At 43.7% G+C, this 14,033-nt stretch overlaps 1 protein-coding gene across 1 annotated transcript in view; it reads right to left on the reverse strand.

Moving 5' to 3' along the window:
• Positions 1–610: 610 nt before the first annotated feature.
• The window catches only part of pvrl2l (PVR cell adhesion molecule related 2 like), a 258,989-nt gene continuing 245,566 nt past the window's right edge, over positions 611–14,033 (reverse strand). Inside the window, exons 7-10 of the mRNA XM_041954821.1 lie at positions 7,170–7,299; positions 3,885–3,942; positions 2,340–2,435; positions 611–1,435 (exon numbers count right to left, since the gene is read on the reverse strand). Coding sequence (XP_041810755.1) covers positions 1,229–1,435; positions 2,340–2,435; positions 3,885–3,942; positions 7,170–7,299 — 491 coding nt within the window. The 3' untranslated portion in view covers positions 611–1,228. The remainder of the gene's footprint in view (positions 1,436–2,339; positions 2,436–3,884; positions 3,943–7,169; positions 7,300–14,033) is intronic.

Raw genomic sequence — 14,033 nt, forward strand, 5'->3', positions numbered from 1 at the left:
GCTTCTCACACAGCCTTTCCTACTCCTGCCATCAACAGCAGCAAATACGAACCATTGAATCTCATGTAATGTTCCCAGGTAATGATGTCACTTCCGCTCTCGTTAGGGCTAACGAGCAGCTCGGCGCTCTGACGGCCCGGGGACGGATGAGGCCCTTTGACAGCATAATAAAGTGGAATGTGTCTTGGGCTGCCCTGGCAAGAGTGGGGAAGGCTGTTTTTTAGAGTTATTATAGGAGTCGATAAATAACTGAAATACTTTTAACCATCTCGGGTGATTAATCGAACTGCCGGAACAGCCGGATGATCAGGATTTAGAATTCCTGGGACCAAATTCAGCTGAACGTGATTCAAACCAAACCAAGCAACCAACTGTAGGAGAAGGAGTACTTTGAAAGGATTCCAAAGATGGTGTTTCTACTTTCTCTGTAGTACAAGGCTGCAACAGGAGCCCGTTGTTTTATCCTCACTTAAAGAGGAAAAGATGTTCAAATCACTTTCCGCCGCTGTAAACAGAAGAGCCCAGGACTGGCAGCTCCACATATAACACTAATTTGTGATGGGGACGTTGTATGTTCATGGCACAAAATGTTGCATATAATAATTCAGACTGAATCCACTGAAAATGCTGTTCATCTCGCTGTGTGGTTTTTTTTTTTTGGTGAAAATTTGCAAGCATCACACGAGCAGAGCGCTGTGTGTTAATTAGCTCACGGGAGTGTTCCAGTTCACCTACATTGCGACGCCTCTCCATGTAATTAACATGCTGTAAAAGCTCGCCTCATCATGTGCAATGCACATGATTTCAATGGCTTGTCAGATGTCATGAACCACTGTGTGTGTGCAACTTAAATTGTTTAAAGTTTGACATTTTGCACCTTATTTTGATTTTCTTTACCAGATATTTGAAATATAATGATGATTAAAAGAAAGAAAAGTTTGAATCCCTTTCTAAAATCCTATTGCATCTTCACCGGAAATCAAAACACTGCTAAAAACGGGTTTTTCATGAGGGAAATGTGAAAAAATAAAAAACCCTTAACACCACCTCATTGTGCCCGCTAAAGAAAAATAAACAGACAGATATGTTGGTTAAAACTAAAATTTTTTAAAAAAGTTTCATGTGTAATAAATCTGATTTCTAGTGTGCTCCCCTTCGCTTTCCATGCAAATTTAGGTGACCTGGAACTTGCCCATACGCCCGCGATGTGGTGCCACGGTTGCCAAAGCTACACATACATGGCGGGAGACACGAAGCTCTCGCCGCGAGAGATGTTGGCAGTTGGCGGCTCGCGATTGGGTGGATCCAAGTCGTTGCCGTGGTGGCCGTCGCCGGCGTGGTCTTTGAGTTCGTTGACGTTGTCGTATTTGGCTGAGTCGTCCAGGACTGGGGGGGCACCGCCGTTCAGGGCTCCGGTGGTCTCATCATCCAGGTTCTGCAAGATTCAACGCACGTCTGACATGTTTAGGGGCGTTCAACTCACCTAGCGTGACACTATTAAAACTTTAAATTATGGGATGTTGACAGTAAGGGATTTGTTAATTTTTAACAGGAGGATGGCCCAAATCCTAACCCAACTTGTGTTATGTTATCTCTCTATCCTTTAACCCTATGCTAAAAAATATATCTGAAATCATGTCTCTGTCTGAATGATCAAAGAAATATTATTGGAATATTACAGGCAGCAGTGTGTCTCTATGATCTTCTCACTCTTCTGTGCCTACATATTCATACTTTTCACTTTGATCACCACTCTATAGGCTACAATATAGTTTAAATTGAACATTTATATTATATAGTTAAGTGAATATTATAGATCCAAGACGAAACTGACAAAAGGGCAGGATTTAGACAAAAAGGCACAATTACAAACCCGACCCTTCCTTCAGCGCCGTGGATTTATCAATACAGAGTCAGGCTGCTGATATTTCAGAGACACGGTCATAGAGTCATAGAGGGTCGTAGAGTCTAACTTGCACAAATCTCAGTCAGATAAAGGATCAATGACTAGACTAACATATTCAACTAAACAACCTATCTGCCACAGGAGGATGGAGAGGGGGGATGGCAGGGTAACAAGGGGGATGCATTTTGGTCATTTTGCTAACAAGGGGTGCTGCACCGCAATCAAAATTTAAGTTAGATTTACACTTTTAGTATTCATACAGTTGTAGTGTACTATTAATATCATTTGATTGATTGGTACAAAGTAGAACCACTGTGGCGTCCCTGCAGCACAGAGTGCACCTGTCCACACAGGTATGGCGCCCACTGTGACTGAGCGCGGCTCATGTGTCAGCGAGTAAAAACATGGTTTTGTGTCGGTGTGCGTTAGTTACCGTGACAGGCTCTCCCCCTGTGGGCTCGTAGTAAACCTCTCCCGGGCTGAGAGGTGCTGTCTCTGTGGCCGTGGGAGGCTCTGATGGCTTGTTCAGCTGCATGAACAGAAACCACATCAACACAGGGAAGGGAACAAAGCAGAATACAACACAGCCGAGACGACAGGAGCTCGAGACGACGCATAAAAAACAGGCTTTTATTTATAACAGAGCTGCAGGCTCGAGTCATAAAGAGAGACTGAGAAGAAATTACCCGCTCCTCACAAGCAATAGCAGACATTTGGTATTTGTTGCTACAGCCTCATTTCGTCCGGTCAAACTTTAACTGGCTGTGTAACTGACATTAAATCAATACATTCATGTTAAACTTCATTTTAAGACGTCAGAGATAAACATGATGATGTCTGTAAGGAGCAGACATCTCGGCAAATGATCCCGTCATGCTGTCTGGCTTTAAAGTTTCCATATCATACTGTTGCTACAGTTTTATTTCCGTGGCTCGGGTCATGGTTTTTATAACACTGCGCTCACTGAAGTAATGGCTGAGATCTGGGAATGTGATTACTCTGATAAAAGTAGGTCAGCTGGGGCAAGAAAAATGAGCAGTCGGACAGTCGCACAGGACGGTCAGAGTCATTTGATAGGGAACATGGAGGTGAAGGGCAACATCGTACCCAAACTGCCTGCTGTAAACATCCATCACAGCTTCAAGACGCTTCACACAGTCTCAAGTGTGTCTGTTGACGACCTGTAGGGTTTCGAGGTCGTTGGTGAGTATAATGTTATGATAACTGGTAGAACTGAGCTGTGAAAATAAAGACCCAGTCAGTGGTAATAGCAATTGATTTTTTAAATAAAAGTAGCTTCAGAGGATAACAGAGCTGTAGATCTGACTCTTTAACTCTGATTTGACTTTAGAGTTAAGGGTTGAAACGTCTGGTTGATTGTCTGATTGATTTTACTTCTCCTGTGATTTAAATACCTTTTTACAGCTTTGATTAACAGATTTCTGGTTATGTTTCAGTCTCAAGTGACTTGAGACACAACTTGTTTAAACATGACCACAAACATGAGTCAGGAAGTGAACGCTGGTATCCTGAACTATCAATACTCCTGAAAGACCTGCTGCTGACTTGCCGTTTGCTTGTAAAAACTTGTAACTCGATGGAAACTTGCCCTCAAAGACCAGATGTTCCACTGCTGAACCCTGTGACCCCATTTCAGCCTGGGCATTTACAGGCTTTCATATATATAAGCATAAAATTGCACATCATGTGGTACAAGCACAACAAAATGTGAAAGAATGATGGACTAAAACAAGTGGAGAGGGTAGGAGGGGGGAGGAGAGGAGCGCTCTAATGGAGCTCTTTACAAACCAAGCTAATTATTTCGACACATAAGCCAACTCAGATCTCCGATCAATAGCCATTAGCTCCATTATGACTGCCCAAATGGACCCTGTGTGTGTGTGTGTGTTTGTATGTGTGTGCCGAATATAATCACGGTGACAATAAAGATTGATCTGAAGCCATGTCGACCACTCACCATCTCTGTCGAGCTGCCTGCCTTCACGGGGGGAGGGGGCTTGTGCTTGGGGGGACCCCTAATCAGAGACAAGACAAAGATAATGGAGGACTGATCGCTGCTTCATTAAGACATCGGATTTCTTCGGATTAAATAAAGCAACACGCTGTGCGACTGAGAGTGCACACACATAGAAAGTCTTGAGGCATCGATCTCTGAAGACGTCCCTTTGTGTGGTTCGTCCACTGAGATTCTATTAGCACATCTTTTAATGCAATATCGAGCAGTTACTTTTGAAAAAAGGCACATTTTCAAATTGCAGTGGTGAGTTTTGCATTGCTTGGTCATTATTTTGCACATCTTAAACACACACTTAAAAACAGATGTGTTTTTCATTTTATTTTCAGCTAGTTTTCATATTTTCTATTTTAATTTTCTATTTGACATTTAGGATTCTTGACTTTTGCTATACTTGTTTTTTCATTTTCTTTTCTGTTCCTGTGCTTATTGTGACCGCCGTGCACCAGTTGCCAAGATATGTTCCCTGTATGTGACAGCCTGCTTGGCAATGCATCTGCTTCTGACTCCTTTTGCTCTGGGAGTCAGGAGCAGTCCAATCTCTGGACTCGTATTTGTGCTAGTGGAGGAATCTATATTAAGAATAAAGAATGGGAACACTTCTCCTTTGCCTCAGTATTGATGCTGACAGATACATACGTCGCTTGTTACCTTGCACAAGAAGATTATGCATGTGTAAATATGTCCTTGATGAGCTTTATTATGAGATTTTCCATTTAGCCGACCCTCTTTAAAGAACTAATAGTCACATGTGATGGAGACAAGCAGAGAGCTGGAAGGATTCTTCCGTTTGGTTCATGTTTGCAGAGGTTGTGCTAAAATGACGTTTGCGATCTCGAGCTACATCAAAGATGCTCGTGGGAGGAGACACATGCTTCTGTTTTTCCTCTGAGTTTTCATGCAGATGGATCACTAACTATCACCTCATTAGTACTTTTTACTGTCCCGGGAACCGTCCCGCTGCAAAATACTGATAAAAATGATTTTAATAAACTCAGCAGCAAATACGCTTCAGAGGTCCATCAGATAATAGCATTAACCTCCACACACAGCGGCATCCTCGGCCCACACGTCCCCTGGCGAGGAACAGATGAGAGCACGAGGAACAAACGGAAATCCACACAGACACAAACGCCTGGTCTCTGCTCCTGTGAGGCTTTTTCTGTAGGAGGACGCAGACGGTTTGATGCACGGTGATGCATCAGTCATTGAACACCTTGTTTGGACATTCTGCAGACTGCTGCTTTGAGAAAAATATTGTAGGTTTATTACTTGTTATGGCTACTTTATAACTGGGAAATCGGAACAACGTTCATTTGGACTGTTTCTGTCTACCTGATAAATTTAAAGTTAGAATCCTGAAGAGTCTACACTGACTCTAGAGAGAGGCTTTAGGTGTTTATAGTGGCCACTGTGCGGGAGTGGAGGGCGCGGGGTATTCAGCTGATGGCACTAAATCCAACACTTCTGACAGTTCAGTTCAATATCTGCTCTCCTTTTAGTTCTGGTCTGATCTCCACCTAGGCCTGATCCTAAACTGCCATCTGTTTCACCATCTTTAACCTCTTTAAATCTTTAACCAGTGAATAACTTTATCTGTCTGCTGGAGTTGTGAAGGCAGCATACTTTTTTTTTTTTTAAATCTTGTATCTTATATGCTGGAAACGGCTCCCTACAGGGTTCAGTTCAGACACAACCTGCCATACAGCAGCCTACATGTGACACAAGCTAAAACAGGCCTCTGTGGCACTGTTGAAGTTGACAGATAAGTTGGAAAATGCCTGGGAAAACCCATTTTGGACAAATATGTAGGTGTTCAGATTAATAATAGATATGCTGTTCATTTTAAGATTAAGATTTTAATTTACAGCTCATGTTTGACAAGTTCTGCTTAATATTGCTCTCACTGTAGCTTATACAGCATGTTATACCTGCACTGTGACCTCTACAGCATCACCCACAATGGGCACGACGCAGGCTAGTGATGCTGGACTACTGTGCAGGATTTAGTCAGTGTTTGCTTTGTCCATTCTGGCCTACTGTAGGAACATGGTGGTGCAACATGGCTGGAGGAGGAGCTGCTCCCTCTGTAGATATACAGAGGTCATTCTAAGGTAGTGAAAACACAACTATTCTTACTTTTTTAGGTGATTTAGGTGATAGATCCCGTCATATTCTACAAACTGACCTTTCAATGAAAATCTTCAGGATTCTAACTTTAAATTTATCAGGTAGACAGAAACAGTCCAAATGAACATGTTCAGATTTCCCAGTTATAAAGTAGCCATAACAAGTAATGAAACTGCAATATTTTTTTCAAAGCAGCTGTCTGCAGAATGTCCAAACAAGGTGTGCAATGACTGAATGGGCAAAATGGGCACCACGCAGGCTAGCGATGCTGGACCACTGTGCAGGATTTAGTCAGTGTTTAGTTTGTCCATTCTGGGCTATTGTAGAAACATAATGGAGTCCGTGGAGAAGGACCCGCTCCCTCTGTAGATGTAAAGAACTCATTCTAAGGTAATTAAACACAAATATTCTTAGTTTCGGGTGGTTATACGCAAATGAAAACATACTTATAAACATTCTGCCATATTCTGCCAATATAGCCCCCCAAATCTTTCACACTAGTCCTTTAAGGAATGTATTTTTAAAAAAAGAGGTCAGAGGTCTTTTCAAGGAATATTATGAGACTAGCTTATGAATCATTCTCTGGCCATTTATATAGTCCATATATGCTTTGCCGCTGAACATTGCAGTCATCATTTCCGGTCTCTTGTAACTCTGGTAATCGTCATGACCTTAACTGTAATTGGCTGCACATGTTTGCAACATACAGTAAGTGAGAATCTAATTAACCTCTCTGACTACACAGGCAGGACACAATGACTGTTCATTTACTGTGCACCCTGTAGTTCCCCAGGAAGTCTCAGTTGTGAAAATCACCTCTTAAAGTGGAATTAAAACTGGGAATGTTTACTAAATTCCTATTTACAGCTGCAGGGGTGAATGGGGGGGGCAGAAGGCTGAGTATTTTGGGAATAAAATCTGCAGGAGGTCTCACGTTATAAACTTCAGGTCAGGATTTGTGGCTGAGGTACCTCTGCTGGGGCCCCTCCTGACATGTAATATGTTTTAATAAGCCTTAGTGCCAGAGGAGGAGATTAATTTTGCTCAGCAGGTTTAATAAATGATGAAGTAGATGCAGGATCGCTAATGAAGACTTACTCTCCGTCCTCTTGGCGCTTGCGGATGAAGAAGATGATGCCGACGATGATGCCGATGAAGGCGAGGGCTCCGAGGATACCGCCGATGACGGCGCCTGTCGATGGGCCCGGAGTGATCTGCCTCTTCTCTTCTGTTGTGGGTAAAAGACACAGAGAAGAAGAAGAGAGAGAAGGGAGGGGGTTTTATCACCAATTCATTTGAATTTCATGCGGCTGCTTCTGGGAAATTTAATGTTGCTCACTTGCAATATTTGTAATTTTTATGTGTTTCGCTGCTGAAGTCTGTGAGAGAGGAAATACTGCGTGGCTGCGTGAGTCAGCAGTATTTCATTATTAACTGCAGCTGAACACAATATGTAAACAAACACACACAATGGAAAATGGAATATCAATAATTTAATGGAATATGTGTAAAATGCATCACGACAAGGAATCCCCAGAGGAGTGTAATGCAGACGCAGGTAATCAAAAGTCGGCCTTCTGTTCGGTGTGTGTGTTATTGTGCTGTAACACTGAAGCACAGTCACATACGAGTAAGGAATTCAGTGCGAGTCCTTGTAAACTGAAAGCAGCACAAAGCTCCCCATTGTACACAAAAAAAACCACACGAATGCCATAAATCTTTGCAATGCGACGTCGCATCAGCTGAGTCTCACGCTGACCTCGACATCTCCTTTCAATTAAGAGCTGGTTATGATTTCCGGAGGGTGGTGAGGCATCTAAATTGACTGTAAAAGCCTCTCATTACAGCAGTGCTTTTATTTAAAAGAAGAGGAAGAAACAGGCGGCTGGCAGCAGCTGTGCACGGCGCACAACAGCCGCTGTGGATGCTCCTGCACAATCAGAGGCTCTAACAGGGATTTCAGAGGACACAACAAAGGGAGGGTGGACTCATTTTCACAGGGTTTCTGGTCCTTTATTATGAAATTGTGTTTCATCACTACCGCTGAACTAAAAGCACTCCACTGCATTTGATACACACATGATAAAAGGATAATTACCACTATGATTTTCCACTAATTTAGCTTTATTACATACATTTAGCTGATTTGTATGAACACCTACCCAAACAATGAAGCTGCTGCAAAAAAAACTGTTATGTTACTGCTGTACATACAGTAGTTTGAGCCTCCCCTTAATTACAGCTCTTAGAACACACCAAGATGCTGTTTAATACATTTAAAAACACATTTGCATCAATCAAGAGCACACTTTTTTGTTTACTGTGACAAAATTGTTTCATCTGCCGAAAGTGATATCATCCTCATCCTTTACTGCCTATTTTCAGACCAGAGAGCCATTAGCCTGGAGGGACCAGAGGGAGAAACATCTGGATGCAAAACACGATGCAAAAACAAAACAATAAAGCCTCCGATCGGCCCAAATCAATCTCTCTCGCAGAGATATGGCCGTTATAAAAACTGAACCGAGAGGCGTGTGCATTTTCACTTTAAATTACACTGTTTCTGCAAAGCTAAGTTGTTTTTGAGTGCTTTTTTTTGCATTCTGTGAGCTTCCAAAATGAAATTCCATGAACTGCCATTACATTGAGGTGGCTGCAGGAGATTCAGATGCTGGTAAACAAATGAAACTAAATGCATAGCTCGATATTACAGTGAGAAAATGAAGGCGAGTGGGAGAGCTGCTGTTCGATCGAGTGTTAGACTGCATCTCAGATCACGTTCGGACTGGCTGCAGTTCCTCTTTTTGCCAGCAGGTGGTGGTCTGTTCCAAGCTTACACAGTCTTAAAAGGGAGAGAATCTGTGATGATGGATGGACGGATGGATGGATGGATAGATAGGTGAGGTAGGACAGTTTGTGTGTGTGTGTGAGAGGGAGAGAGAGTGGTCACAGACAGAAGATGGAGAAAGTTATGTATCACAAACACACAGCGAGGAAGGAGGGAGGGGAAAGAATCAGAAAGGGGAGAAGGGAAGAAAAATTAAAACAAAGGAGAAACGGAGGGGAGATGATGGAGGGAGAGAGAGGTGGAGATTGGGAAAGGTGGCAGGGAGGACAGAGGGAAGGACGAGGTGGGAAAGAAAGGGAGAATGGGGATGATGCTGTAGAGGTGGGGTGAGAAAACAGTTGGATTACACAATGACGGCACGGAGAAACAGATGGAGGGAGGAGGGAAAGAAACAGAAAACGACACGGGCCTTCCCTCACAGCTGGAGACACACACACACACACACACAAAGCATGTGAACTGAAGCGATTCCTTCCTCCCTCCTTGTGCGTGAACGCGCGTGTGTGTTGAAAGCTCATTTGATGTGCTGTGGTGTTATCAAGGTTTACACGGCCGATGTTTGCCATTGATGTTCGTGGTCGATAACCGACTGCCTTTTCGATAAACAATGAGTCGTGGTGCTGCATGAAAAATGCCACCCAGGTGAGGGGAGGAGGAGGGCAGGATTTGCTGCAGGGAAAAGAAGCCTGATTGGTTAAAGAGTAGGAGGGAGGAGAAGATGGAATGGCGGCAAGACTGGTGGTAATAATCTCTCCAGGTGAGTAAGTTTGCATGTTCGCTTCATGTGAACTTGGTGTGAATGTTGCGTCGGCAGGCGATGGTCATTCGTGCATGTGTGACTGTACAGGCAAGAAACAGGTGGTGCACTGATGCGGCGCGTTACGTAGGCAGGGCGGAGAGCGGCTTATTACCTGCTGCACAGACTCCATCTTTGTAGCATGTGTTTGCATGCTAGCTTCACTTTGTGCAGAACTTGTTTTGCCAGGTTATAATGCAGCTAGTTACGCAGGGTTTGGAAGCGGAGGCTTAATCACAGGATAGATACACATTGATTTGATTGATTTATTGACATGTGAAAACACCCACTGCTACATGAAAGTGCCTTTGGAACGATGAGATGTTTATTTTAATCATTTTGAAGCAGATTGCACTCACTTTTTACACAAATTCTATGTTGCTTTTATCTGTTGGGAGGCCACGAAGCTGCACGAGGCGAAAAACAAAAGAACAGCCACATACAAATAGAGATGAGCAGCATGATGCCTGCTTGCTTCCATCCACCTGTGTCCATGAGTCAAGGCAGACAAAAGCCCCGAAATGCCAGAAATTTGAATCAGCAGCTGTTACAACTGTTGGAAAAGTTGGTTTACTGATGAGGAAAAGCTGTATTTCTAATAAATAACGTATTTTCAGTTCCTCTTCACGCACCCGAACATGGCTCCCCTCCACCAGGAAGCCCCAAAAGTGAAGAATTAAAAGGGCAGCAAATGTCGGATGGTATGTGTGGACACAGGAGAAGTTAATTTGCATAAATATGGCTGTTTATTAATAACAAAAGTATTGAGCGAGCACCAAACAAACCCAAGCTGTTATCACTCTGCAGGCCAAGATTACACAGTGCGCGAGGTCAGAATATGAGCGCAGAACAAATTTCTGATCCCGGTTGTTGGGTCCTCAGTATGCAGTCTGCTTTTTTTCTGGTTGTTTTGTAAGTTTTCAAGTACTTGAGAGGATGAGATAGCTCTTACTAACAGGTTTCAAAAGGATGTCGCCTCATTTGAGCCTCAGGTAGATGAAAAACATCACAGAACACACTGGGATGTACTTTTCTCAAGGTTTGACAGGACGCTGTTTCACTTCCAAGTCAAATCCAGTCGAGTTTGCTCTGCTCTCGGCTGGAGTTTGCATGCAAAGGATACAAAATCCAGCAAAACGTATGCACGACTTGGAGGACAACGAACAAAGAAGGCAAGGTCGCTCTCTGAAATACAGTTGCACCATTCTTCACGCTTCCTCGAGATACAGATTACACCCAGGATTCTGCTATCGCGAGCTCTCAAAACCTGTTCTACACTCAGAAACCTGTGAAATGAACGCTGCCGAATCTCAACTGGCTGACGAATTACTGATCAAATCTGTTGTATTCACAGGGACAGCCGTGTTTGGTGATCAGCTTAAACAGAAGAGCTATGGTGGTCTTTTAATTATCTCCTCATACTCTGGAGAATACTTCCACACCAGCAGTTAATGAAAATTCACACCAACTTTCGCCAACGTATTAAAAACAAGCTCAAAGTTTCAAGCTTAAAGTGTTTCCATCCACGAGCTGCAGGAACGACCACGTGATTCTCCGTTTGCTTGCCTTCAGCGGCTGTTCAAATCGCATCGGCGGCAAGTCGACACTTCCTGTCCGTTCACGAGTTTGCGTCATCCTCACCGTTCGTCAATTGCGGCTTTCGCTTTCGTTGACCTCCATTAGAGTCCGTCTTTATGTAACGTGCAGCTCAATTTCCTTGTCAGCAAGTCAGCGCTGGCTCCTGCTGGAGTTGTAGAATATTTATATGAATTATCAAACATTTATATTGTTAAATCAATAGCCCGGGCTTCATGCTGTGGAAATGCCTTTTTTGATGTAAAATGAGTGGGTGGGAGTTCGCTGGTGTACACAGGCACACCACAGCAGACCTTCACTCCTGCTTTGCTCTGATCTGTTTCTGTCCATTTCTCACTCCATCGCCTGGCAGCAAAACACCCCAAATCTGCAGATATAATGCTATTATCTAAGTGACACTCAAGTGGTGAGAAATTGCTGCTGAATCACATGCAATTTAAATGAAATTGAAACAACAATCCCTGTCTAAAGCGCTCCATTGCTCTCTCTTATCAAACACTCCAGTGTGTGGGCTGTATTACTGTATTAGCCATCAGAGAAACACATTGTGCCCAAGGCCTGCACTTAACTATCTCTCCCTGATACACAACACGGATAAAAAAACCCACACATTTGGTTAAAAAAAAAAGAAAACACTCACAGACAATTATAGACAGATGGATGCACCACAGCAACGCAGAGCGCTCTGCTAAAAGGTTGCCTTTAAGGTGCAGGAATGTAAGCTCATTGTTGTTACTCCCGTGGCAGCCATCACTATTTCACATCACATGCCACAGAGTGTGAAACACAGACCTTGAAGAATCAGACACAGGAGATCAAACCACAGGGAAGGCAGTTCGTTTGTCTTCAAGCGTGCAAAATGTGGGCTCGTCGCCTCCTGTATACGAAGCGTTCAAGCCCAAATGAGTTCACACAATGCTGATTAAGCCTATCGCAGCTCGGGAAATCCGTGTGTTAGTGACAGTGAAGCATTTTAACCAGCGGCGGCTGTTTTGCTGGAGCTGAAGAGTGGAGCAAGCATTATGATGGAGATGGAGCACGGTGACATGAGCACATCAACAGTGTTTGTGTAATTACACTCACCGCCACAAGGGGGAGACAAAAAAAAATCCACACTGCAGGTTTAAATAATGTGACTCTTGGTTTTAGGTCACACGGTATGCACTCGACGACGAATGTAAAGGGGTAGCGTCTACTTACGGGTGCCAGAGAGTAGTTTAACTTCTGGGAAGATTAAGTTTGTCTGTGAATTTGTATCATGTGATCACACAGCTGAGGGTGAGCGAGATAATTACAACCGTGTTCTGCATAATATAAGCTCAGAAACTTTCACGTGTTCTGCAAAAGACCTGAAGTTCAGATCAGCAGTAGAAGTGGGCAGTTGGAAAATGTAGCATTGATTTTAGCATCAATAGGATCAATACCAAAAAAAAAAAAAAAAAAAAAGAATAGCAGTGTTAGTGCAGCTGTTGTGTGCATGTGTGCAATTATCACTTTGTTCAGTCCAGAGGATTCACACAATGACCACTTGTTATTAATGACAAAGTGCTCTGTGTTGTCACGTGCAGGTTAAGTTCTTCACAGAGAAAGCTACAAGCAAACACTTGAAATAATGACACACTACTCGCCACCACAAGAGCTGCTTCTAATACTTGCAAGAGCCTGTACTGATATCAGTGATCGTGGACAAACCATCAGAACTAAATTTCGCCGCTTCTTGGCAACCACATGAAAAGTCCAGCACTTTTGCCACAGCTAACAATTTTACCTACTTGTGAATCTCACAGGAACCTACAGCAAAGAACCAGAGAGGCCTTTTAGAAAATGGCGAGGACACAGTGGACTGTAATCATAACAATAAGCGCCGAAATGATGCTCGAGAGGCCTGAAGACCGCTGCCGCTGTTCACCCGTCCATGAAATGCCATTTTGAGCAGCGAGCATTTTGCACGTTTGGGCTGATTGAACGGCGGATTCAGACTTTCAAGGCTGCGCTACCCAAATGTTTTTGACAAAAAAAAAGCAAAAAAAAGCTGAGCTTAAAGAGAAGTTTTGCTACAAACCACTGCGGCTACGTGCCTGAAATGCAGCACGACACGAGACTGTAATGCAATATGACAGGATGTGAATGAATGTTTCAGATCCAGGCCCTGAAATCTGCCGCCGCGCACGCACGCCGACAAACACGAAACAATCCACGCGCTTCCCGTCACCCCGAACGCCACGCTCGCGTACAGTCACTCGGTTTATAAATAGCAGCTTCGGTAAGAAGAGGAGGACGGAGAATGAAAGGAAGAGAGGAGGGAGGGATGAGGAGCGATAAAGGGGGGAGTGGAGGTGGCAGGGAAGGAGCGATGAGGGGGTGATAGGAGTGTTTGCGGCCTGCGGAAAAGAGGAGGAGATTTTAAAGGTCTGAGCTCTCCTGAGGGAGGCCATGAGTGACACTGGGACAACAACCGCCGCCCTCTCTCTCAGTTTCTCCTTTCACCTCCTCTCTTTTTTCCCTCTGAATTTGCTTTTCTTCTTGTTTTTCTCTTTCTCGTCAACGCTCTCCCGTCACCCTCCTCTGCTGCGTGTTAACCACTTGCTCTCTCTTTTCTCTCCTTCCTCTCATGTTCGTCCTTCAGCCCGACTGCACTCTGTACTTCTGTACGCCTCCAGTTAAGACACACTCTCTCAATCACTTTGTTTTTTTTTCTTTTCACAGCCGCTCTGTCGCTTTC

Source organism: Chelmon rostratus, chromosome 16, assembly GCF_017976325.1.
Source record: "Chelmon rostratus isolate fCheRos1 chromosome 16, fCheRos1.pri, whole genome shotgun sequence".
NCBI lineage: Eukaryota > Metazoa > Chordata > Actinopteri > Chaetodontiformes > Chaetodontidae > Chelmon > Chelmon rostratus.